Raw genomic sequence first — 25,295 nt, 5'->3', positions numbered from 1 at the left:
CCCAGGTGTGTGTGAGTCAGTTTTGTTTTTTTAATGGAATTTTTATTTTCAGTGCCATCACCCATCTTGTGAGCTGTTGAGGGAGAACAACCACAGGCTGCAGAGGGAAAATGATTCTCTCACGGCAAAAATAGCAACATTGAAATGTAATGCTATTGTTGAAAACTTTTTTTTTTTTACACAAGGGTTTTTCTGTTTTACATGTTAGCTAAAAGGCTATTATGAATCCTTTGCTCAGTGCTGCCAGACGTTTTGCAGAAGATGGAGGAGTTTCTCCGCTCAGCACCAAGACCAACGACAACACCAATACCAACAGCAACACCAAGACCAAGACCAAGACCAGAACCAACACTATCACCAGCACCAACAGCAGTTCCAGCACCAGCAACAGAAGACCCATCACCAGCTCTAGGTCCATCATCAGCATCAGCAACAGAGGCCCTGGGCCGCTCTGTGAGAATCAGTTTGACTTTATTTGTATAGGTTAAGTTACTTAGTTTCAGTTGCACTGTTTTTCTAAATGCATCAGCCGTACACTCGGTTAATCTAAATGCATATACAGTATATATCATTGAGGTAAGACGCTAGTCTGCTGTATGTTGAAGTAGATTTGTGGTAATGTTATCTACTTGCATTAAAGGTCATTCCAAAAGGACTTTTGGAGCGCTGCTCCTTCCAAAGCCCCCAGAAGTTCTTAAATGATTTCCTACATGGGATGTATACCAGGGATTATATGGCAGGCCATTCAGTGACTGGCCAGTCATCCAGCAGCTGCACAGCAGGAAAACCTGGCCTAGCCAAACAGGACCTTGTTGAAATAACAGGTAGGTATATAGAAATGAGAAAAGATGTTGGTTGAGTGATACCCTCATTCTCATGCTCATCTTTCGTGTATGTGTTTGTGTGTGTGTGTGTAATCCCACAGATGCTGCAAAGTTCACCTACGTAACTGATACGAACATAAAAGCATTTATACGACAAAAGCTGAACAATGCTGCCAAATTTCAGAAATAATAAATTATCAACTGTTTAAAGAAAGTTAAACTTTTGTTCTATTTTTTTTGTATTTTAGCAGTCTGTAGAAAACACTGTGTTAATGGTGGTTGTAAGCCTAATTTATGTGCAGTGAATTATTGTTACAGCACTATGGTTAAAAATGGCAACAACAAAAAGTGATACAGTTGAAAATATCCATTAGGTAAAGTACAATGACATAGTTAAAAGAACAACAAAATACTGCATAATGCAGTTATTGTAATGCAGTATATATAGTACTATGGTATCGTAATTGTAGTATTCTATAGCAAAATAAAAGTATAATAAAAGTTCTGTAATTTACTTCAGTAGATTGTAGTTTATGTAGTAAACTGTAGTAGTATATAATGTAATATACTGTAGTAATAAAACTGCAGTGTTCTGTAGTATACTATAGTTTACTGTAGTAGTATATATGTGGTATACTGTAGTAATAAAACTGCAGTTTTCTGTAGTATATGTACTGTAGTTTATTTACTATAGTAAACTATAGAAGTTTCTGTGGTATACTATAGTTTACTGTAGTAAAACTACTATAGTAAGGTTCAAAAACACTAAAATATTTACTATAGTACATATAAGGTATACTATAGTTTATTTACTATAGTAAACTATAGAATTTCTTCATGTGGGTTGCACAAGCACAATTATATGAGGTCTATGATATGTTCAGAATGCAACTCACCCTCTTGAAATTTACGGCTCAAATTGGATTCACGATACATCCTAGCATCGTGGACTGAACCAGGCCATTTTGCCTCTACATTGGTGATCATGTGGGAAGCATCACATATCATCTAGTGATAAAAAAAAGAAAGATCGACAGCGATTAACAAACCATGGAGATATTGGAAATAGCCAATATAGGCAGTGTACACTTACCTGAACATTTATACTGTGATAGCCTTTCCTGTTCACATAATCAGCCTCATTTATAGATGGGGCCAGTATGGGCACTTGTGTGCCATCAATGCACCCAATTACATTTGGAAATCCTGAAATACAACACCCAGATAAAAAGTCAACAAGGATAATTTCGATGCCAACAAGTAAAGTAGATAATGCTGACCTGCAAGTTGGTGAAACTCCATTTTCATGCGTCTCGTGGGTTTACGGCCTGGAAAAACGATGAAGTTACGCAACAACCGCTTCAGCGCAAGAAGAACGTTACGTACTGAGCGGCAGACCGTGGCTTTGCCTACCTATGTGCTCAGCATCTCCTACACTGTATAAAAAGCTCCCCGTCGCAAAAAAAACGGAGAGCTGTGCAAATTGTTTGGATTGAACTGAGGGCAGATCCACGATTGGTAACATTTGCGATGTAGGGTTGTAGGAGGTTATTTAAATATAGCAATGAATCATGTGAAAAATGATATCTCTCCGGCAAAAAGTCCTCCGGAAAGGACAATATGTCGAGCCGTGGTCTAATTAATCTCTATCTGTGAATTGCACGAATTATTTGCGCTCCGATATCAACCGGCCTCTCGTCAAAAGGGCATGCCATTGTGATCACGTAAAAGCTGTGGTAAATGAACACGGGTTTAAATACCCTGAGCAAAACCGGGTTATCTTTAAACTTAACCAGCGCAAAACCTGCTCCGACCAGGAATCCTAACCGCTAGACCATATCGGACTTGATTAACATTTTTAAAGTTATTATTGCCGACCTTGATTATTTTTTGTTTCCAACTTTCGTTTTTAATTGCTTTATTGTAGTTTAATTGCATAAATGAAGGTGCCCAATACTTTCGTATATTGGACATATGACACACATGAGCGTACGCTCACCACAAGAGAAGGGTGTGGTGCAAGTTGAGTCAGTTTGTATACAGTAGGCCTACAACGGTCATGTGGATACATTAATTTCATCGTCGCACAACAGCATGATAACGTTAGGTGACCAGGGCCTACCTAAATTGACTAGTTCCCAAACCGGGAGTCGAACCCGTTTCGCCTGGGTGAAATCCAGGAATCCTAACCGCCAGACCATATGTGATATGTATTAAAATTGAATTTGATTATATTTTGTCTCTCACTTTCTTTGTTAATTGTTTTATTGTAGTGTAATTGCCTGTTTCAAGGCCTCCCATAATTTCAGAAAAAGTTGACATTACGCAGAAGATCTTATGCATCTGTAGGTTGGGGTGAGACTGGAGTATGTATACATCACAACTGACAAGCGGAAATCTTCGTTTGATGGCAGTGCCGCAGCATGGCCACGAAGAGCCGCACCTAATATATCTAATTCCCATACCGGGACTCAAACCCGGGCCGCCTGGGTGAATACCAGGAATCCTAACCGCTAGACCATATGGGAATTCTATAAAAAATTGAAATTTGATTATATTTTGTTTTAAACTTTCTTTGTTAATCGTCTTTTTGTAGTTTGATTGCATAATTTAAGGCCTCCCATATTTTCAGAAATGTTAGGTATTACGCAGAAGATCTTATGCATCTGTAGGATGTAGTGCGAGTGGCGTATGTATACTTCACAACTGACATGCGGAAATCTTCGTTTAATGGAAGTGCCACAGCATGGCCACGAAGAGCCGCACCTAAAATTTCTAGTTCCCATACCGGGAGTCCAACCCGGGCCGCCTGGGTGAAGACCAGGAATCCTAACCGCTAGACCATATGGGACTTTATTCACACCATTAAAGTTATTATTGCCGACCTTGATTATTTTTTGTTTCTAATTTTCGTTATTAATTGTTTTATTGTAGTTTAATTGCATAATTCAAGGTGCCCAATACTTTCGTATATTGGACATATTACTCACATTTCTGAAATTTTGCATATTACGAAGAAGAGCTTCTGCATCTGTAGGTTGTGGTGCGAGTGGAGTATGTATACATTACAACTGACAAGCGTAAATCTTCATTTAATGGCAGCACCACGGCAGACGCACCTAAATGTACATGTTCCCATACCGGGAGTCGAACCCGGGTCGCCTGGGTGAAAACAAGGGATCCTAACCGCTAGACCATATGAGAATTCACTAGAAAAATGAATTTGATAATATTTCGTTTTAGACTTTCTTTGTTAATTGTCTTTTTGTAGTCTAATTGCCTGTTTCAAGGCCACCAATAATTTCTGAAATTTTGCATATTACGAAGAAGAGCTTCTGCATCTGTAGATTGTGGTGCGAGTGGAGTATGAATACATTACAACTGACAAGCGGAAAGCTTCGTTTAATGGCTGCACCCCGGCAGACGCACCTAAATGTACATGTTCCCATACCGGGAGTCGAACCCGGGCCGCCTGGGTGAAATCCAAGAATCCTAACCGCTAGACGATATGGGACTTCATGTACACTATTAAAGTTATTATTGCCGACCTTGATTATTTTTTGTTTCTAACTTTCGTTATTAATTGTTTTATTGTAGTTTAATTGCATAATTCAAGGTGCCCAATACTTTCGTATATTGGACATATTACTCACATGAACGGACGCTCACCAGAACAGAAGGGTGTGGTGCAAGTTGAGTCCGTTTGTATACAGTAGGCCTACAACGGTCATGTAGATATTTTCGTTTCATCGTCGCACAACAGCATGATAACGATAGGTGACCAGGGCCTACCTAAAATGACTAGTTCCCATACCGGGAGTCGAACCCGGGCCGCCTGGGTGAAAACCAGGAATCCTAACCGCTAGACCATGTGGGACTTCAATAAATCTCTTAAAGTCATTATTGCTGAATTTGATTATTTTTTGTTTCTAACTTCCTTTGTTAATTGTTTTATTGTAGTGTAATTGCGTTATTCAAGGCCCCCAATAATTTCTGAATTTTTGCATATTACGAAGAAGAGCTTCTGCATCTGTAGGTTGTGGTGCGAGTGGAATATGTATACATTACAACTGACAAGCGGAAAGCTTCGTTTAATAGCAGCACCACAGCAGACACACCTAAATGTACATGTTCCTATACCGGGAGTTGAACCCCGGCCGCCTGGGTGAAAACCAGGAATCCTAACCGCTAGACCATATGGGACTTCATTAACACCATTAAAGTTATTATTGCCGACCTTGATTATTTTTTGTTTCTAACTTTCGTTATTAATTGTTTTATTGTAGTTTAATTGCATAATTCAAGGTGCCCAATACTTTCGTATATTGGACATATTACTAACATGAGCGTACGCTCACCACAACAGAAGGGTGTGGTGCAAGTTGAGTCCGTTTGTATACAGTAGGCCTACAACGGTCATGTGGATATCTTCGTTTCATCGTCGCACAACAGCATGATAACGATAGGTGACCAGGGCCTACCTAAAATGACTAGTTCCCATACCGGGAGTCGAACCCGGGCCGCCTGGGTGAAAACCAGGAAACCTAACCGCTAGACCATATGGGACTTCATTAACACCAATAAAGGGTTATATATTTTGTTTCAAACTTTCTTTTTTAATTGTCTTTTTGTAGTTTGATTGCATAATTCAAGGCCTCCCATATTTTCAGAAATGTTAGGTATCACACAGAAGATCTTAGGCATCTGCAGGATGTAGTGCGAGTGGCGTATGTATACTTTACAACTGACATGCGGAAATCTTCCTTTCATGGATGTGCCACAGCATGGCCACGAAGAGCTGCACCTAAAATTTCTAGTTCCCATACCGGGAGTCGAACCCGGGCCACCTGGGTGAAAACCAGGAATCCTAACCGCTAGACCATATGGGAATTCTATAAAGAATTGAATTTGATTATTTTTTGTTTTAAACTTTCTTTGTTAATCGTCTTTTTGTAGTTTGATTGTATAATTCAAAGCCTCCCATATTTTCAGAAATGTTAGGTATTACGTAGAAGATCTTATGCATCTGTAGGATGTAGTGCGAGTAGCGTATGTATACTTTACAACTGACATGCGGAAATCTTCGTTTAATGGAAGTGCCACAGCATGGCCACGTAGAGCCGCACCTAAAATTTCTGGTTCCCATACCGGGAGTCGAACCCGGGCCACCTGGGTGAAAACAAGGAATCCTAACCGCTAGACCATATGGGACTTTAATAACTCACTTAAAGTTATTATCAGTGAATTTGATTATTTTTTGTTTCTAACTGTCTTCGTTAATTGTTTTATTGTAGTATGATTGCGTATTTCAAGGCCCCCAATAATTTCTGAAATTTTGCATATTACGCAGACGAGCGTCTGCATCTGTAGGTTGTTGTGCAAGTGGAGTATGTATACATTACAACTGACAAGCGGTAAGCTTCGTTTAATGGAAGTGCCACAGCATGGCCACGAAGAGCTGCACCTGATATTTCTAGTTCCCATACCGGGAGTCGAACCCGGGCCTCCTGGGTGAAAACCAGGAATCCTAACCGCTAGACCATATGGGACTTTATTAACTCTCTTAAAGTCATTATTGCTGAATTTGATTATTTTTTGTTTCTAACTTACTTTGTTAATTTTTTTATTGTAGTGTAATTGCGTAATTCAAGGCCCCCAATAATTTCTGAAATTTTGCATATAACAAAGAAGAGCTTCTGCATCTTTAGGTTGTGGTGCAAGTGGAGTATGTATACATTACAACTGACAAGCAGAAAGCTTTGTTTAATAGCAGCACCACAGCAGACGCACCTTAATGTACATGTTCCCATACCGGGAGTTGAACCCGGGCCCCCTGGGTGAAAACCAGGAATACTAACCGCTAGACCATATGGGACTTCATTAACATCATTAAAGTTATTATTGCCGACCTTGATTATTTTTTGTTTCTAACTTTGGTTATTAATTGTTTTATTGTAGTTTAATTGCATAATTCAAGGTGCCCAATACTTTCGTATATTGGACTTATTACTCACATGAGCGTACGCTCACCACAACAGAAGGGTGTGGTGCAAGTTGAGTCCGTTTGTATACAGTAGGCCTACAACGGTTATGTGGATATCTTCGTTTCATCGTCGCACAACAGCATGATAACGGTAGGTGACCAGGGCCTACCTAAATTGACTAGTTCCCATACCGGGAGTCGAACCCGGCGCGCCTGGGTGAAAACCAGGAAACCTAACCGCTAGACCATATGGGACTTCTTTAAAACCATTAAAGGGTTATATATTTTGTTTCAAACTTTCTTTGTTAATTGTCTTTTTGTAGTTTGATTGCATAATTCAAGGCCTCCCTTATTTTCAGAAATGTTAGGAATTACGCAGAAGATCTTATGCATCTGTAGGATGTAGTGCGAGTGGCGTATGTATACTTTACAACTGACATGCGGAAATCTTCGTTTAATGGAAGTGCCACAGCATGGCCACGAAGAGCTGCACCTAAAAATTCTAGTTCCCATACCGGGAGTCGAACCCGGGCCGCCTGGGTGTAAACCAGGAATCCTAACCGCTAGACCATATGGCAATACTTTGAAATGTTGAATTTGATTATATTTTGTTTTAAACTTTCTTTGTTAATCGTCTTTTTGTAGTTTGATTGTATAATTCAAGGCCTCCCATATTTTCAGAAATGTTAGGTATTACGCAGAAGATCTTATGCATCTGTAGGATGTAATGCGAGTGGCGTATGTATACTTTACAACTGACATGCGGAAATCTTCGTTTAATGGAAGTGCCACAGCATGGCCACGAAGAGCTGCACCTAAAATTTCTAGTTCCCATACCGGGAGTCGAACCCGGGCCGCCTGTGTGAAAACCAGGAATCCTAACCGCAAGACCATATGGGACTTCATTAACACCAATAAAGGGTTATATATTTTGTTTCAAACTTTCTTTGTTAATTGTCTTTTTGTAGTTTGATTGCATAATTCAAGGCCTCCCATATTTTCAGAAATGTTAGGTATTACGCAGAAGATCTTATGCATCTGTAGGATGTAGTGCGAGTGGCGTATGTATATTTTACAACTGACATGCGGAAATCTTCGTTTAATGGAAGTGCCACAGCATGGCCACGAAGAGCTGCACCTAAAATTTCTAGTTCCCATACAAGGAGTCGAACCCGGGCCGCCTGGGTGAAAAACAGGAATCCTAACCGCTAGACCATATGGGACTTTAATAACTCTGTTGAAGTCATTATTGTTGAATTTGATTATTTTTTGTTTCTAACTTTCTTTGTTAATTGTTTTATTGTAGTGTTATTGCGTAATTCAAGGCCCCCAATAATTTCTGAAATTTTGCATATTACGAAGAAGAGCTTCTGCATCTGTAGGTTGTGGTGCGAGTGGAGTATGTATACATTACAACTGACAAGCGGAAAGCTTCGTTAAATGGCAGCACCACAGCAGACACACCTAAATGTACATGTTTCCATACCGGGAGTTGAACCCGGGCCGCCTGGGTAAAAACCAGGAATCCTAACCGCTAGACATTTGGGACTTCATTAACACCATTAAAGTTATTATTGCCGACCTTGATTATTTTTTGTTTCTAACTTTCGTTATTAATTGTTTTATCGTAGTTTAATTGCATAATTCAAGGTGCCCAATACTTTCGTATATTGGACATATTACTCACATGAGCGTACGCTCACCACAACAGAAGGGTTTGGTGCAAGTTGAGTCAGTTTGTATACAGTAGGCCTACAACGGTCATGTGGATATCTTCGTTTCATCGTCGCACAACAGCATGATAACGTTAGGTGCCCAGGGCCTACCTACAATTTCTAGTTCCCATACCGGGAGTCGAACCCGGGCCGCCTGGGTGAAAACCAGGAATCCTAACCGCTAGACCATATGGGACTTTAATAACTCACTTGAAGTCATTATTGCTGAATTTGATTATTTTTTGTTTCTAACTTAGTTTGTAAATTGTTTTATTGTAGTGTAATTGCGTAATTCAAGGCCCCCAATAATTTCTGAAATTTTGCATATAACGAAGAAGAGCTTCTGCATCTGTAGGTTGTGGTGCGAGTGGAGTATGTATACATTACAACTGACAAGCAGAAAGCTTTGTTTAATAGCAGCACCACAGCAGACGCACCTAAATGTACATGTTCCCATACCGGGAGTTGAACCCGGGCCGCCTGAGTGAAAACCAGGAATCCTAACCACTAGACCAGTGGTTCCCAAACTGTGTGCCGCGGCACACTGGTGTGCCGTGAGGCAAGTCCAAGTGTGCCGTGGGATTTTGTGGCAACGCCTACTGCAATATAGTATACAACTATACGAAAATAATTATTTTAATTTACTATATACTACTTTGAATGCACTCATTCCATAATACAGAGGCAAACTCTTTATCTAAAAACTATTTAAGAAATCCTCAAAGAGGATCCCACATTTCGCTGTTCGCGCAGTTGCGCAGGTGGGGATTTAATTTAGACTGACGCATCAAAGGCAGTAGGTCAACACAACATTAAAACATAAACAAGAGGGAAAATGGAGCGCTTTCTCGTGCGGAGCAAACAACTACCAACCACCAGTGCAGAGACTGCCGAGTCCGACAACCCACCGAAAGAAAAGAGGGAAAAAACTGTCAGCTGACAGTATCATGAAAGTTACCTGTCTTATGGCTTCAGTTGGACCGGGGATGTCAACATTCCTCAGCCGGAGTGCGTCCTCTGTCGGGAGAAGTTAGCTAATTCTAATATGGTTCCAAGCAAGCTGAAGAGGCACTTGGAAACCAAACATCCCTTCCACGCTGAGAGAAACCTGGCCTATTTCAAAAGAGCGCGGGATCTGAACCAGAGGCAGCAAGACCGTTTGTTGGATTGTGTGAAAGTGTCCGAAAAGGCAATGGAGGCTAGTTACATGTTAGCGGAGCTTATTGCAAAGCAAAAGAAGCCCCACACAATAGCGGAGACACTCATCCTCCCTGCTTGCAAAATAATTGCAGGTGTCATGCTGGGTCCAGATGCCGCAAATGAGCTATCCAAGGTGCCGGCATCTGATAACACAATCAAAAGACGAATAGATGACATGTCAGAAGACATTGAACAACATTTAACAGAGAAACTGCAGGCGAGCGGCAGATTTTCTCTTCAAATAGATGAATCGACCGACATAAGTGGGGCTGCCCAGCTCCTGGCAAACGTCAGGTATGTTGACGGTGACTCTATTAAAGAGACTTTTTTCTTCTGTAAAGAAATGGCAAGCCATACAACGGGAGAAGAAATATTCAAGGTAACTGATAACTACTTAAAAGAAAACAATCTGTGCTGGAGTATGTGCGTCAGTCTGTGCACGGATGGTGCGGCATGCATGACGGGGAGAGTGAGAGGCTTTATTGCAAAGGTAAAAGCACAAAATCCACAAATAATGACCAACCACTGCATTTTGCACCAAGAGGCATTAGTTGCCAAAACCATGCCCCCGGAGTTGACTGAGGTGCTGAATCAGGCTGTGCAGATGGTGAATTACATCAAATCAAGGCCCCTGAAATCTCGCCTTTTCTCCCAGCTGTGCGCTGAGATGGGAGCCGACCACCAAAGCCTGATCCTCCACACAGAGGTACGATGGTTGTCTCGGGGGAAAGTCTTATCCCGTTTTTACGAGCTTCGGGAAGAGCTTTTGGAATTTTCACGTGAACACGCTGTCCCACATAAAGACAGGCTCGCGGATGAGAGCTGGTGCGCCAGGCTGGCTTACCTTGCAGACAGATTTGGGCATCTCCACGAGTTAAACGCCAAGCTTCAGGGCAGGAATGAAAACATTTTATCATCCACAGACAAGATTCGGGGCTTTATGGGCAAACTGACCCTGTGGCGCGAGGCTTTGGAACAGGGCTCCATGAACATGTTCCCGCTGGCATCAGCTGCGCCACAGGCAGCCAGTGAGCGCGCTATATATGCCGAACACCTTCAGACCTTAAAAGAGAGGTTTGATCGCTATTTTCCACGTGTGGCGGACATCGAGGACAATGACTGGATCCGAGACCCATTCAACCAGGAGTCCGAGTCCTCAAAAGAGAAGCTCACTATGAAGGAGAGAGAGGAGGGCGCAGAGCTCCGTGCGGACCGCACGCTGAAACTGAAATTTAGTGAGCTCACACTCGATCAGTTTTGGTTGGTTTGTGCATCAGAATATCCAACCATCTCCCACCACGCTATCGACCAACTTCTTCATTTCCCCACCACCTACCTGTGTGAGTTGGCGTTCTCCACTCTTGTTTACATGAAGAACAAGACCAGGTCACGGCTCTCTGTTGAGCAGGACTTGCGAGTGGCCCTCTCCTCCGTGCCACCAAGGATTAAAAAAATCTGTGCGCCCCGACAGGCACATGTGTCCCACTGATTTGTTAGAATATTTACAAAAAAAGCCTGATTCTAAATGTTAGTTATAATTTGTGGGTCAGATTCAGGACCATGCAGCTTTCTCATGGACAGTTCTCTGCTGAATTTCAGTTTCCTTTGCCTCACCTGTCTGGTTGAAATGGGTGTGTTTGATTAAGCCCAATTTGATAAAGTTTAAATATTTTTGTGAAGTATTTTGTTAATAAATATTTCATGAGTAGAATAGTTGTCTTTGTCACATCTTATTTGGCATTAGTAAATAATTATAAACTTAACAGATAAACAGATATTAGTGATAACATGTGTTATAAGGCTATTTTGCACAATAGGTGTGCCTTGAAATTTTTATTTGTCCTTTGGTGTGCCTTGGGCACAAAACGTTTGGGAACCACTGCACTAGACCATATGGGACTTCATTAATATCATTAAAGTTATTAATGCCAACCTTGATTATTTTTTACTTTCGTTATTAATTGTTTTATTGTAGTTTGATTTCATAATTCAAGGTGCCCAATACTTTTGTATATTGGACATATTACTCACATGAGCGTACGCTCACCACAACAGAAGGGTGTGGTGCAAGTTGAGTCCGTTTGTATACAGTAGGCCTACAACGGTCATGTGGATATCTTCGTTTCATCGTCGCACAACAGCATGATAACGATAGGTGAACAGGGCCTACCTAAAATTACTAGTTCCCATACCGGGAGTCTAACCCGGGCCGCCTGGGTGAAAACCAGGAATCCTATCCGCTAGACCATATGGGACTTCATTAACACCAATAAAGGGTTATATATTTTGTTTCAAACTTTCTTTGTTAATTGTCTTTTTGTAGTTTGATTGCATAATTCAAGGCCTCATATATTTTCAGAAATGTTAGGTATTACACAGAAGATCTTAGGCATCTGCAGGATGTAGTGCGAGTGGCGTATGTATACTTTACAACTGACATGCGGAAATCTTCCTTTCATGGATGTGCCACAGCATGGCCACGAAGAGCTGCACCTAAAATTTCTAGTTCCCATACCGGGAGTCGAACCCGGGCCACCTGGGTGAAAACCAGGAATCCTAACCGCTAGACCATATGGAAATTCTATAAAGAATTGAATTTGATTATTTTTTGTTTTAAACTTTCTTTGTTAATCGTCTTTTTGTAGTTTGATTGTATAATTCAAAGCCTCCCATATTTTCAGAAATGTTAGGTATTACGTAGAAGATCTTATGCATCTGTAGGATGTAGTGCGAGTAGCGTATGTATACTTTACAACTGACATGCGGAAATCTTCGTTTAATGGAAGTGCCACAGCATGGCCACGAAGAGCCGCACCTAAAAAGTCTGGTTCCCATACCGGGAGTCGAACCCGGGCCACCTGGGTGAAAACAAGGAATCCTAACCGCTAGACCATTTGGGACTTTAATAACTCACTTAAAGTTATTATTGGTGAATTTGATTATTTTTTGTTTCTAACTGTCTTTATTAATTGTTTTATTGTAGTGTGATTGCGTATTTCAAGGCCCCCAATAATTTCTGAAATTTTGCATATTACGCAGACGAGCTTCTGCATCTGTAGGTTGTTGTGCAAGTGGAGTATGTATACATTACAACTGACAAGCGGTAAGCTTCGTTTAATGGAAGTGCCACAGCATGGCCACGAAGAGCTGCACCTAATATTTCTAGTTCCCATACCGGGAGTCGAACCAGGGCCTCCTAGGTGAAAACCAGGAATCCTAACCGCTAGACCATATGGGACTTTATTAACTCTCTGAAAGTCATTATTGCTGAATTTGATTATTTTTTGTTTCTAACTTACTTTGTTAATTTTTTTATTGTAGTGTAATTGCGTAATTCAAGGCCCGCAATAATTTCTGAAATTTTGCATATAACGAAGAAGAGTTTCTGCATCTTTAGGTTGTGCTGCAAGTGGAGTATGTATACATTACAACTGACAAGCAGAAAGCTTTGTTTAATAGCAGCACCACAGCAGACGCACCTTAATGTACATGTTCCCATACCGGGAGTTGAACCCGGGCCGCCTGGGTGAAAACCAGGAATCCTAACCGCTAGACCATATGGGACTTCATTAACATCATTAAAGTTATTATTGCCGACCTTGATTATTTTTTGTTTCTAACTTTGGTTATTAATTGTTTTATTGTAGTTTAATTGCATAATTCAAGGTGCCCAATACTTTCGTATATTGGACTTATTACTCACATGAGCGTACGCTCACCACAACAGAAGGGTGTGGTGCAAGTTGAGTCCGTTTGTATACAGTAGGCCTACAACGGTTAAGTGGATATCTTCGTTTCATCGTCGCACAACAGCATGATAACGGTAGGTGACCAGGACCTACCTAAATTGACTAGTTCCCATACCGGGAGTCGAACCCGGCGCGCCTGGGTGAAAACCAGGAAACCTAACCGCTAGACCATATGGGACTTCTTAAAAACCATTAAAGGGTTATATATTTTGTTTCAAACTTTCTTTGTTAATTGTCTTTTTGTAGTTTGATTGCATAATTCAAGGCCTCCCTTATTTTCAGAAATGTTAGGAATTACGCAGAAGATCTTATGCATCTGTAGGATGTAGTGCGAGTGGCGTATGTATACTTTACAACTGACATGCGGAAATCTTCGTTTAATGGAAGTGCCACAGCATGGCCACGAAGAGCTGCACCTAAAAATTCTAGTTCCCATACCGGGAGTCGAACCCGGGCCGCCTGGGTGTAAACCAGGAATCCTAACCGCTAGACCAAATGGCAATACTTTAAAAGGTTGAATTTGATTATATTTTGTTTTAAACTTTCTTTGTTAATCGTCTTTTTGTAGTTTGATTGTATAATTCAAGGCCTCCCATATTTTCAGAAATGTTAGGTATTACGCAGAAGATCTTATGCATCTGTAGGATGTAATGCGAGTGGCGTATGTATACTTTACAACTGACATGCGGAAATCTTCGTTTAATGGAAGTGCCACAGCATGGCCACGAAGAGCTGCACCTAAAATTTCTAGTTCCCATACCGGGAGTCGAACCCGGGCCGCCTGTGTGAAAACCAGGAATCCTAACCGCAAGACCATATGGGACTTCATTAACACCAATAAAGGGTCATATATTTTGTTTCAAACTTTCTTTGTTAATTGTCTTTTTGTAGTTTGATTGCATAATTCAAGGCCTCCCATATTTTCAGAAATGTTAGGTATTACGCAGAAGATCTTATGCATCTGTAGGATGTAGTGCGAGTGGCGTATGTATACTTTACAACTGACATGCGGAAATCTTCGTTTAATGGAAGTGCCACAGCATGGCCACGAAGAGCTGCACCTAAAATTTCTAGTTCCCATACAAGGAGTCGAACTCGGGCCGCCTGGGTGAAAAACAGGAATCCTAACCGCTAGACCATATGGGACTTTAATAAATCTGTTGAAGTCATTATTCTTGAATTTGATTATTTTTTGTTTCTAACTTTCTTTGTTAATTGTTTTATTGTAGTGTTATTGCGTAATTCAAGGCCCCCAATAATTTCTGAAATTTTGCATATTACGAAGAAGAGCTTCTGCATCTGTAGGTTGTGGTGCGAGTGGAGTATGTATACATTACAACTGACAAGCGGAAAGCTTCGTTAAATGGCAGCACCACAGCAGACACACCTAAATGTACATGTTCCCATACCGGGAGTTGAACCCGGGCCGCCTGGGTGAAAACCAGGAATCCTAACCGCTAGACATTTAGGACTTCATTAACACCATTAAAGTTATTATTGCCGACCTTGATTATTTTTTGTTTCTAACTTTCGTTATTAATTGTTTTATCGTAGTTTAATTGCATAATTCAAGGTGCCCAATACTTTCGTATATTGGACATATTACTCACATGAGCGTACGCTCACCACAACAGAAGGGTTTGGTGCAAGTTGAGTCAGTTTGTATACAGTAGGCCTACAACGGTCATGTGGATATCTTCGTTTCATCGTCGCACAACAGCATGATAACGTTAGGTGCCCAGGGCCTACCTACAATGACTAGTTCCCATACCGGGAGTCCAACCCGGGCCGCCTGGGTGAAAACCAGGAATCCTAACCGCTAGACCATATGGGACTTCATAAAAACCAATAAAAGGTTATATATTTTGTTTCAAACTTTCTTTGTTAATTGTCTTTTTGTAGTTTGATTGCATAATTCAAGGCCTCCCATATTTTCAGAAATGTTAGGTATTACGCAGAAGATCTTATGCATCTGCAGGATGTAGTGCGAGTAGCGTATGTATACTTTACAACTGTCATGCGGAAATCTTCCTTTCATGGAAGTGCCACAGCATGGCCACGAAGAGCTGCACCTAAAATTTCTAGTTCCCATACCGGGAGTCGAACCCGGGCCGCCTGGGTGAAAACCAGGAATCCTAACCGCTAGACCATATGGGAATTCTACAAAATATTGAATCTGATTATACTTTGTTTTAAACTTTCTATCTATAAAGAGAGCCTCCGTGCCTACAATTTAGACTTAAAAAATGCTAGAGAAACATTTTTCTCCAATATCATTAAAACCAACACTAATAATGCAAAAACCCTATTTGCAACTGTTGACAGACTGACCAACCCCCCAATAGAAATTCCACCTGATCTCCATTCCACGCAGAAATGCAATGAGTTTGCAGCTTTTTATATTGATAAAATTGAAGGTATCAGACGAGCCATCAATATCTCCACGTCAAACAAAAATGTTGGACTACCACCCTGTTCAGGCAAAAATTACGTGGCAAGGATGGCATGCTTTAATGTTATAGACTCTCAAAATCTTGTGGAAACTGTGACACAACTAAAGCCATCCACCTGTTGCCTTGATACTATACCTACCAACCTCTTTAAGAATGTTTTCGACTGCCTAGCAGTAGACATATTGCAGATAGTTAACAACTCTCTCCAGTCAGGCAAGTTCCCAAAAGCTTTGAAAACTGCAGTTATTAAACCCCTTTTAAAAAAGCGGATCCTAGATGCCTCTATTATTAACAACTACAGACCAATATCAAATCTACCCTTCATAAGTAAAATCATTGAGAAAGTTGTCCTCCAGCAACTAAATCACTTCCTGGCATCAACTGGTTGCTATGACACCTTCCAATCAGGATTTCGACCCCTGCACAGCACTGAGACCGCCCTTATTAAAGTTGTAAACGACATCCGTCTTAACACAGACTCTGGCAAAACCTCAATACTAATGCTACTTGACCTCAGTGCTGCATTCGACACTGTAGACCATACATTACTTCTGGAAAGGTTAGAAAACTGGGTGGGGCTTTCAGGCACTGTCTTAAATTGGTTCAGGTCCTACCTACAAAATAGGAACTACTTTGTTTCCATTGGCGACTTTGTATCAGAATCAACCAATGTGACATGTGGAGTCCCACAAGGTTCGATCTTAGGACCCTCTTTATTCAACATCTACATGCTCCCACTAGGGCAAATCATGCAAAATAACAATATTGACCATCATTGCTATGCTGATGACACGCAAATCTATGTATCGCTATCACCAAATGACTATCGGCCCATAGATCTGCTGTGCCAGTGCATTGAGCAAGTGAAGGAATGGATGTGCCGAAATTTCCTTCAACTAAATGAGGACAAAACAGAGATAATTGTATTTGGTTCTAAAACGGAAAGGCTTAAAGTAACCCAACACCTTCACTCTCTGTCCCTGAAAACCTCAATCAAAGCCAGAAATCTAGGGGTTATCATGGATTCAGATTTACATTTTGACAGTCACATCAAATCAGTTACAAAATCGGCATATTATCACCTTAAAAATATAGCAAGACTTAGAGGGCTCATGTCCACCGAAGACTTACAAAAACTTGTACATGCCTTTATCACTAGTAAGCTTGATTACTGCAATGGTCTCCTCACAGGTCTCCCAAAACAAACTCTGAGGAAGCTTCAGCTTGTTCAGAATGCTGCTGCTAGAGTTCTAACAAAGACCAAAAAATTTGATCATATTACACCAATTCTGAAATCGTTACATTGGCTTCCTGTAGGTCAGAGAATTGATTTTAAAATCATGTTGCTAACCTATAAATCCCTACATGGTTTAGGCCCAAAATACTTAACTGATATGCTTCCACTACATCAGCCTTCTAGACCACTAAGATCCTCTGAGACCAATCTGTTAATTATCCCCAGAGTAAACACAAAACATGGGAAAACAGAATTTAGTTACTATGCAACAAATAGCTGGAATAAACTCCCAGAGGATTTAAGACTTGCCCCAACTCTGAGCACCTTTAAAACAAGACTGAAGACTTTTATGTTTGCTATAGCTTTCTGCTAAAATCTTAAATACATTGCACTTTCTAAAAAGCTTTTTTAACTTTGCCTTTATTTTCTATTTTAATACTAAAATGCCTTTTTCTATTCTACCCATTTCTTTGCATATGTTTTTCTTTTACTTATCTATTATTTTATTTTATTGTATGACAATGTTTATATGTGAAGCACTTTGAGTCTGCCTTGTGTATGAAAAGTGCTATATAAATAAAGTTGCCTTGCCTTGCCTTGCCTTTCTTTGTTAATCGTCTTTTTGTAGTTTGATTGTATAATTCAAAGCCTCCCATATTTTCAGAAATGTTAGGTATTACGCAGAAGATCTTATGCATCTGTAGGATGTAGTGCGAGTGCCGTATGTATACTGTACAACTGACATGCGGAAATCTTCGTTTAATGGAAGTGCCACAGCATGGCAACGAAGAGCCGCACCTAAAATTTCTAGTTCCCATACCGGGAGTCGAACCCGGGCCGCCTGGGTGAAAACCAGGAATCCTAACCGCTAGACCATATGGGACTTTAATAACTCACTTGAAGTCATTATTGCTGAATTTGATTATTTTTTGTTTCTAACTTAGTTTGTAAATTGTTTTATTGTAGTGTAATTGCGTAATTCAAGGCCCCCAATAATTTCTGAAATTTTGCATATAACGAAGAAGAGCTTCTGCATCTGTAGGTTGTGGTGCGAGTGGAGTATGTATACATTACAACTGACAAGCAGAAAGCTTTGTTTAATAGCAGCACCACAGCAGACGCACCTAAATGTACATGTTCCCATACCGGGAGTTGAACCCGGGCCGCCTGGGTGAAAACCAGGAATCCTAACCACTAGACCATATGGGACTTCATTAATATCATTAAAGTTATTAATGCCAACCTTGATTATTTTTTACTTTCATTATTAATTGTTTTATTGTAGTTTGATTTCATAATTCAAGGTGCCCAATAGTTTCGTATATTGGACATATTACTCACATGAGCGTACGCTCACCACAACAGAAGGGTGTGGTGCAAGTTGAGTCCGTTTGTATACAGTAGGCCTACAACGGTCATGTGGATATCTTCGTTTCATCGTCGCACAACAGCATGATAACGATAGGTGAACAGGGCCTACCTAAAATGACTAGTTCCCATACCGGGAGTCTAACCCGGGCCCCCTGGGTGAAAACCAGGAATCCTAACCGCTAGACCATATGGGACTTCATTAACACCAATAAAGGGTTATATATTTTGTTTCAAACTTTCTTTGTTAATTGTCTTTTTGTAGTTTGATTGCATAATTCAAGGCCTCCCATATTTTCAGAAATGTTAGGTATTACACAGAAGATCTTAGGCATCTGCAGGATGTAGTGCGAGTGGCGTATGTATACTTTACAACTGACATGCGGAAATCTTCCTTTCATGGATGTGCCACAGCATGGCCACGAAGAGCTGCACCTAAAATTTCTAGTTCCCATACCGGGAGTCGAACCCGGGCCACCTGGGTGAAAAACAGGAATCCTAACCGCTAGACCAAATGGGAATTCTATAAAGAATTGAATTAGATTATTTTTTGTTTTAAACTTTCTTTGTTAATCGTCTTTTTGTAGTTTGATTGTATAATTCAAAGCCTCCCATATTTTCAGAAATGTTAGGTATTACGTAGAAGATCTTATGCATCTGTAGGATGTAGTGCGAGTGCCGTATGTATACTGTACAACTGACATGCGGAAATCTTCGTTTAATGGAAGTGCCACAGCATGGCCACGAAGAGCCGCACCTAAAATTTCTGGTTCCCATACCGGGAGTCGAACCCGGGCCACCTGGGTGAAAACAAGGAATCCTAACCGCTAGACCATATGGGACTTTAATAACTCACTTAAAGTTATTATTGGTGAATTTGATTATTTTTTGTTTCTAACTGTCTTTGTTAATTGTTTTATTGTAGTGTGATTGCGTATTTCAAGGCCCCCAATAATTTCTGAAATTTTGCATATTACGCAGACGAGCTTCTGCATCTGTAGTTTGTTGTGCAAGTGGAGTATGTATACATTACAACTGACAAGCGGTAAGCTTCGTTTAATGGAAGTGCCACAGCATGGCCACGAAGAGCTGCACCTAATATTTTTAGTTCCCATACCGGGAGTCGAACCCGGGCCTCCTGGGTGAAAACCAGGAATCCTAACCGCTAGACCATATGGGACTTTATTAACTCTCTTAAAGTCATTATTGCTGAATTTGATTATTTTTAGTTTCTAACTTACTTTGTTAATTTTTTTATTGTAGTGTAATTGCGTAATTCAAGGCCCCCAATAATTTCTGAAATTTTGCATATAACGAAGAAGAGCTTCTGCATCTTTAGGTTGTGGTGCAAGTGGAGTATGTATACATTACAACTGACAAGCAGAAATCTTTGTTTAATAGCAGCACCACAGCAGACGCACCTTAATGTACATGTTCCCATACCGGGAGTTGAACCCGGGCCGCCTGGGTGAAAACCAGGAATCCTAACCGCTAGACCATATGGGACTTCATTAACATCATTAAAGTTATTATTGCCGACCTTGATTATTTTTTGTTTCTAACTTTCGTTATTAATTGTTTTATTGTAGTTTAATTGCATAATTCAAGGTGCCCAATACTTTCGTATATTGGACTTATTACTCACATGAGCGTACGCTCACCACAACAGAAGAGTGTGGTGCAAGTTGAGTCCGTTTGTATACAGTAGGCCTACAACGGTTATGTGGATATCTTCGTTTCATCGTCGCACAACAGCATGATAACGGTAGGTGACCAGGGCCTACCTGAATTGACTAGTTCCCATACCGGGAGTCGAACCCGGCGCGCCTGGGTGAAAACCAGGAAACCTAACCGCTAGACCATATGGGACTTCTTTAAAACCATTAAAGGGTTATATATTTTGTTTCAAACTTTCTTTGTTAATTGTCTTTTTGTAGTTTGATTGCATAATTCAAGGCCTCCCTTATTTTCAGAAATGTTAGGAATTACGCAGAAGATCTTATGCATCTGTAGGATGTAGTGCGAGTGGCGTATGTATACTTTACAACTGACATGCGGAAATCTTCGTTTAATGGAAGTGCCACAGCATGGCCACGAAGAGCTGCACCTAAAAATTCTAGTTCCCATACCAGGAGTCGAACCCGGGCCGCCTGGGTGTAAACCAGGAATCCTAACCGCTAGACCATATGGCAATATTTTGAAAGGTTGAATTTGATTATATTTTGTTTTAAACTTTCTTTGTTAATCGTCTTTTTGTAGTTTGATTGTATAATTCAAGGCCTCCCATATTTTCAGAAATGTTAGGTATTACGCAGAAGATCTTATGCATCTGTAGTATGTAATGCGAGTGGCGTATGTGTACTTTACAACTGACATGCGGAAATCTTCGTTTAATGGAAGTGCCACAGCATGGCCACGAAGAGCTGCACCTAAAATTTCTAGTTCCCATACCGGGAGTCGAACCCGGGCCGCCTGTGTGAAAACCAGGAATCCTAACCGCAAGACCATATGGGACTTCATTAACACCAATAAAGGGTTATATATTTTGCTTCAAACTTTCTTTGTTAATTGTCTTTTTGTAGTTTGATTGCATAATTCAAGGCCTCCCATATTTTCAGAAATGTTAGGTATTACGCAGAAGATCTTATGCATCTGTAGGATGTAGTGCGAGTGGCGTATGTATACTTTACAACTGACATGCGGAAATCTTCGTTTAATGGAAGTGCCACAGCATGGCCACGAAGAGCTGCACCTAAAATTTCTAGTTCCCATACAAGGAGTCAAACCCGGGCCGCCTGGGTGAAAAACAGGAATCCTAACCGCTAGACCATATGGGACTTTAATAACTCTGTTGAAGTCATTATTGTTGAATTGGATTATTTTTTGTTTCTAACTTTCTTTGTTAATTGTTTTATTGTGGTGTTATTGCGTAATTCAAGGCCCCCAATAATTTCTGAAATTTTGCATATTACGAAGAAGAGCTTCTGCATCTTTAGGTTGTGGTGCAAGTGGAGTATGTATACATTACAACTGACAAGCAGAAAGCTTTGTTTAATAGCAGCACCACAGCAGACGCACCTTAATGTACATGTTCCCATACCGGGAGTTGAACCCGGGCCGCCTGGGTGAAAACCAGGAATCCTAACCGCTAGACCATATGGGACTTCATTAACATCATTAAAGTTATTATTGCCGACCTTGATTATTTTTTGTTTCTAACTTTCGTTATTAATTGTTTTATTGTAGTTTAATTGCATAATTCAAGGTGCCCAATACTTTCGTATATTGGACTTATTACTCACATGAGCGTAAGCTCACCACAACAGAAGGGTGTGGTGCAAGTTGAGTCCGTTTGTATACAGTAGGCCTACAACGGTTATGTGGATATCTTCGTTTCATTGTCGCACAACAGCATGAAAACGGTAGGTGACCAGGGCCTACCTAAATTGACTAGTTCCCATACCGGGAGTCGAACCCGGCGCGCCTGGGTGAAAACCAGGAAACCTAACCGCTAGACCATATGGGACTCCTTTAAAACCATTAAAGGGTTATATATTTTGTTTCAAACTTTCTTTGTTAATTGTCTTTTTGTAGTTTGATTGCATAATTCAAGGCCTCCCTTATTTTCAGAAATGTTAGGAATTACGCAGAAGATCTTATGCATCTGTAGGATGTAGTGCGAGTGGCGTATGTATACTTTACAACTGACATGCGGAAATCTTCGTTTAATGGAAGTGCCACAGCATGGCCACGAAGAGCTGCACCTAAAAATTCTAGCTCCCATACCGGGAGTCGAACCCGGGCCGCCTGGGTGTAAACCAGGAATCCTAACCGCTAGACCATATGGCAATACTTTGAAAGATTGAATTTGATTATATTTTGTTTTAAACTTTCTTTGTTAATCGTCTTTTTGTAGTTTGATTGTATAATTCAAGGCCTCCCATATTTTCAGAAATGTTAGGTATTACGCAGAAGATCTTATGCATCTGTAGGATGTAATGCGAGTGGCGTATGTATACTTTACAACTGACATGCGGAAATCTTCGTTTAATGGAAGTGCCACAGCATTGCCACGAAGAGCTGCACCTAAAATTTCTAGTTCCCATACCGGGAGTCGAACCCGGGCCGCCTGTGTGAAAACCAGGAATCCTAACCGCAAGACCATATGGGACTTCATTAACACCAATAAAGGGTTATATATTTTGTTTCAAACTTTCTTTGTTAATTGTCTTTTTGTAGTTTGATTGCATAATTCAAGGCCTCCCATATTTTCAGAAATGTTAGGTATTACGCAGAAGATCTTATGCATCTGTAGGATGTAGTGCGAGTGGCGTATGTATACTTTACAACTGACATGCGGAAATCTTCGTTTAATGGAAGTGCCACAGCATGGCCACGAAGAGCTGCACCTAAAATTTCTAGTTCCCATACAAGGAGTCGAACCAGGGCCGCCTGGGTGAAAAACAGGAATCCTAACCGCTAGACCATATGGGACTTTAATAACTCTGTTGAAGTCATTATTGTTGAATTGGATTATTTTTTGTTTCTAACTTTCTTTGTTAATTGTTTTATTGTAGTGTTATTGCGTAATTCAAGGCCCCCAATAATTTCTGAAATTTTGCATATTACGAAGAAGAGCTTCTGCATCTGTAGGTTGTGGTGCGAGTGGAGTATGTATACATTACAACTGACAAGCGGAAAGCTTCGTTAAATGGCAGCACCACAGCAGACACACCTAAATGTACATGTTCCCATACCGTGAGTTGAACCCGGGCCGCCTAGGTGAAAACCAGGAATCCTAACCGCTAGACATTTGGGACTTCATTAACACCATTAAAGTTATTATTGCCGACCTTGATTATTTTTTGTTTCTAACTTTCGTTATTAATTGTTTTATCGTAGTTTAATTGCATAATTCAAGGTGCCCAATACTTTCGTATATTGGACATATTACTCACATGAGCGTACGCTCACCACAACAGAAGGGTTTGGTGCAAGTTGAGTCAGTTTTTATACAGTAGGCCTACAACGGTCATGTGGATATCTTCGTTTCATCGTCGCACAACAGCATGATAACGTTAGGTGCCCAGGGCCTACCTACAATGACTAGTTCCCATACCGGGAGTCCAACCCGGGCCGCCTGGGTGAAAACCAGGAATCCTAACCGCTAGACCATATGGGACTTCATAAAAACCAATAAAGGGTTATATATTTTGTTTCAAACTTTCTTTGTTAATTGTCTTTTTGTAGTTTGATTGCATAATTCAAGGCCTCCCATATTTTCAGAAATGTTAGGTATTACGCAGAAGATCTTAGGCATCTGCAGGATGTAGTGCGAGTGGCGTATGTATACTTTACAACTGACATGCGGAAATCTTCCTTTCATGGATGTGCCACAGCATGGCCACGAAGAGCTGCACCTAAAATTTCTAGTTCCCATACCGGGAGTCGAACCCGGGCCACCTGGGTGAAAACCAGGAATCCTAACCGCTAGACCATATGGGAATTCTATAAAGAATTGAATTTGATTATTTTTTGTTTTAAACTTTCTTTGTTAATCGTCTTTTTGTAGTTTCACTGTATAATTCAAAGCCTCCCATATTTTCAGAAATGTTAGGTATTACGTAGAAGATCTTATGCATCTGTAGGATGTAGTGCGAGTAGCGTATGTATACTTTACAACTGACATGCGGAAATCTTCGTTTAATGGAAGTGCCACAGCATGGCCACGAAGAGCTGCACCTAATATTTCTAGTTCCCATACCGGGAGTCGAACCCGGGCCTCCTGGGTGAAAACCAGGAATCCTAACCGCTAGACCATATGGGACTTTATTAACTCTCTTAAAGTCATTATTGCTGAATTTGATTATTTTTTGTTTCTAACTTACTTTGTTAATTTTTTTATTGTAGTGTAATTGTGTAATTCAAGGCCCCCAATAATTTCTGAAATTTTGCATATAAAGAAGAAGAGCTTCTGCATCTTTAGGTTGTGGTGCAAGTGGAGTATGTATACATTACAACTGACAAGCAGAAAGCATTGTTTAATAGCAGCACCACAGCAGACGCACCTTAATGTACATGTTCCCATACCGGGAGTTGAACCCGGGCCGCCTGGGTGAAAACCAGGAATCCTAACCTCTAGACCATATGGGACTTTATTAACATCATTAAAGTTATTATTGCCGACCTTGATTATTTTTTGTTTCTAACTTTCGTTATTAATTGTTTTATTGTAGTTTAATTGCATAATTCAAGGTGCCCAATACTTTCGTATATTGGACTTATTACTCACATGAGCGTAAGCTCACCACAACAGAAGGGTGTGGTGCAAGTTGAGTCCGTTTGTATACAGTAGGCCTACAACGGTTATGTGGATATCTTCGTTTCATCGTCGCACAACAGCATGATAACTGTAGGTGACCAGGGCCTACCTAAATTGACTAGTTCCCATACCGGGAGTCGAACCCGCCGCGCCTGGGTGAAAACCAGGAAACCTAACCGCTAGACCATATGGGACTTCTTTAAAACCATTAAAGGGTTATATATTTTGTTTCAAACTTTCTTTGTTAATTGTCTTTTTGTAGTTTGATTGCATAATTCAAGGCCTCCCTTATTTTCAGAAATGTTAGGAATTACGCAGAAGATCTTATGCATCTGTAGGATGTAGTGCGAGTGGCGTATGTATACTTTACAACTGACATGCGGAAATCTTCGTTTAATGGAAGTGCCACAGCATGGCCACGAAGAGCTGCACCTAAAAATTCTA

The 25,295-nt window shown here is 40.6% G+C and overlaps 1 protein-coding gene and 22 non-coding genes across 23 annotated transcripts; 1 reads left to right on the top strand and 22 right to left on the bottom strand.

The window, feature by feature from the left end:
- Positions 1 to 4,629: 4,629 nt before the first annotated feature.
- Positions 4,630 to 4,701, bottom strand: trnae-uuc (transfer RNA glutamic acid (anticodon UUC)). Its single transcript has one exon. It is a non-coding gene; the product is annotated as a tRNA-Glu (tRNA).
- A 617-nt stretch (positions 4,702 to 5,318) lies between these two features.
- On the bottom strand, positions 5,319 to 5,390 carry trnae-uuc (transfer RNA glutamic acid (anticodon UUC)). The gene has a single exon. It is a non-coding gene; the product is annotated as a tRNA-Glu (tRNA).
- A 251-nt stretch (positions 5,391 to 5,641) lies between these two features.
- On the bottom strand, positions 5,642 to 5,713 carry trnae-uuc (transfer RNA glutamic acid (anticodon UUC)). Its single transcript has one exon. It is a non-coding gene; the product is annotated as a tRNA-Glu (tRNA).
- A 250-nt stretch (positions 5,714 to 5,963) lies between these two features.
- On the bottom strand, positions 5,964 to 6,035 carry trnae-uuc (transfer RNA glutamic acid (anticodon UUC)). The gene has a single exon. It is a non-coding gene; the product is annotated as a tRNA-Glu (tRNA).
- Positions 6,036 to 6,301: 266 nt separating this feature from the next.
- On the bottom strand, positions 6,302 to 6,373 carry trnae-uuc (transfer RNA glutamic acid (anticodon UUC)). Its single transcript has one exon. It is a non-coding gene; the product is annotated as a tRNA-Glu (tRNA).
- A 254-nt stretch (positions 6,374 to 6,627) lies between these two features.
- trnae-uuc (transfer RNA glutamic acid (anticodon UUC)) lies at positions 6,628 to 6,699 on the bottom strand. The gene has a single exon. It is a non-coding gene; the product is annotated as a tRNA-Glu (tRNA).
- A 1,947-nt stretch (positions 6,700 to 8,646) lies between these two features.
- Positions 8,647 to 8,718, bottom strand: trnae-uuc (transfer RNA glutamic acid (anticodon UUC)). The gene has a single exon. It is a non-coding gene; the product is annotated as a tRNA-Glu (tRNA).
- Positions 8,719 to 9,459: 741 nt separating this feature from the next.
- LOC130402413 (zinc finger BED domain-containing protein 5-like) lies at positions 9,460 to 11,211 on the top strand. Its single transcript, XM_056606564.1, has 2 exons — positions 9,460 to 10,212; positions 10,378 to 11,211. The coding sequence occupies exons 1-2, from the start codon at positions 9,568 to 9,570 to the stop codon at positions 11,209 to 11,211; spliced, it is 1,479 nt and encodes a 492-aa protein (XP_056462539.1). The 5' UTR covers positions 9,460 to 9,567.
- Positions 11,212 to 12,228: 1,017 nt separating this feature from the next.
- On the bottom strand, positions 12,229 to 12,300 carry trnae-uuc (transfer RNA glutamic acid (anticodon UUC)). Its single transcript has one exon. It is a non-coding gene; the product is annotated as a tRNA-Glu (tRNA).
- Positions 12,301 to 13,214: 914 nt separating this feature from the next.
- On the bottom strand, positions 13,215 to 13,286 carry trnae-uuc (transfer RNA glutamic acid (anticodon UUC)). The gene has a single exon. It is a non-coding gene; the product is annotated as a tRNA-Glu (tRNA).
- A 1,947-nt stretch (positions 13,287 to 15,233) lies between these two features.
- trnae-uuc (transfer RNA glutamic acid (anticodon UUC)) lies at positions 15,234 to 15,305 on the bottom strand. Its single transcript has one exon. It is a non-coding gene; the product is annotated as a tRNA-Glu (tRNA).
- A 251-nt stretch (positions 15,306 to 15,556) lies between these two features.
- trnae-uuc (transfer RNA glutamic acid (anticodon UUC)) lies at positions 15,557 to 15,628 on the bottom strand. Its single transcript has one exon. It is a non-coding gene; the product is annotated as a tRNA-Glu (tRNA).
- Positions 15,629 to 17,972: 2,344 nt separating this feature from the next.
- On the bottom strand, positions 17,973 to 18,044 carry trnae-uuc (transfer RNA glutamic acid (anticodon UUC)). Its single transcript has one exon. It is a non-coding gene; the product is annotated as a tRNA-Glu (tRNA).
- A 254-nt stretch (positions 18,045 to 18,298) lies between these two features.
- trnae-uuc (transfer RNA glutamic acid (anticodon UUC)) lies at positions 18,299 to 18,370 on the bottom strand. Its single transcript has one exon. It is a non-coding gene; the product is annotated as a tRNA-Glu (tRNA).
- Positions 18,371 to 18,654: 284 nt separating this feature from the next.
- On the bottom strand, positions 18,655 to 18,726 carry trnae-uuc (transfer RNA glutamic acid (anticodon UUC)). The gene has a single exon. It is a non-coding gene; the product is annotated as a tRNA-Glu (tRNA).
- A 573-nt stretch (positions 18,727 to 19,299) lies between these two features.
- Positions 19,300 to 19,371, bottom strand: trnae-uuc (transfer RNA glutamic acid (anticodon UUC)). The gene has a single exon. It is a non-coding gene; the product is annotated as a tRNA-Glu (tRNA).
- Positions 19,372 to 19,637: 266 nt separating this feature from the next.
- On the bottom strand, positions 19,638 to 19,709 carry trnae-uuc (transfer RNA glutamic acid (anticodon UUC)). Its single transcript has one exon. It is a non-coding gene; the product is annotated as a tRNA-Glu (tRNA).
- Positions 19,710 to 19,963: 254 nt separating this feature from the next.
- trnae-uuc (transfer RNA glutamic acid (anticodon UUC)) lies at positions 19,964 to 20,035 on the bottom strand. The gene has a single exon. It is a non-coding gene; the product is annotated as a tRNA-Glu (tRNA).
- A 1,585-nt stretch (positions 20,036 to 21,620) lies between these two features.
- Positions 21,621 to 21,692, bottom strand: trnae-uuc (transfer RNA glutamic acid (anticodon UUC)). Its single transcript has one exon. It is a non-coding gene; the product is annotated as a tRNA-Glu (tRNA).
- A 1,947-nt stretch (positions 21,693 to 23,639) lies between these two features.
- On the bottom strand, positions 23,640 to 23,711 carry trnae-uuc (transfer RNA glutamic acid (anticodon UUC)). Its single transcript has one exon. It is a non-coding gene; the product is annotated as a tRNA-Glu (tRNA).
- Positions 23,712 to 23,962: 251 nt separating this feature from the next.
- Positions 23,963 to 24,034, bottom strand: trnae-uuc (transfer RNA glutamic acid (anticodon UUC)). The gene has a single exon. It is a non-coding gene; the product is annotated as a tRNA-Glu (tRNA).
- Positions 24,035 to 24,284: 250 nt separating this feature from the next.
- trnae-uuc (transfer RNA glutamic acid (anticodon UUC)) lies at positions 24,285 to 24,356 on the bottom strand. Its single transcript has one exon. It is a non-coding gene; the product is annotated as a tRNA-Glu (tRNA).
- A 254-nt stretch (positions 24,357 to 24,610) lies between these two features.
- Positions 24,611 to 24,682, bottom strand: trnae-uuc (transfer RNA glutamic acid (anticodon UUC)). Its single transcript has one exon. It is a non-coding gene; the product is annotated as a tRNA-Glu (tRNA).
- Positions 24,683 to 25,295: the final 613 nt, after the last annotated feature.

The sequence above is a fragment of the Gadus chalcogrammus genome, chromosome 13, assembly GCF_026213295.1.
Source record: "Gadus chalcogrammus isolate NIFS_2021 chromosome 13, NIFS_Gcha_1.0, whole genome shotgun sequence".
Classification (NCBI taxonomy): Eukaryota; Metazoa; Chordata; class Actinopteri; order Gadiformes; family Gadidae; genus Gadus; species Gadus chalcogrammus.
Note: the sequence above shows the minus strand (reverse complement) of the source record. Positions and strands in the feature narration are given on the sequence as shown.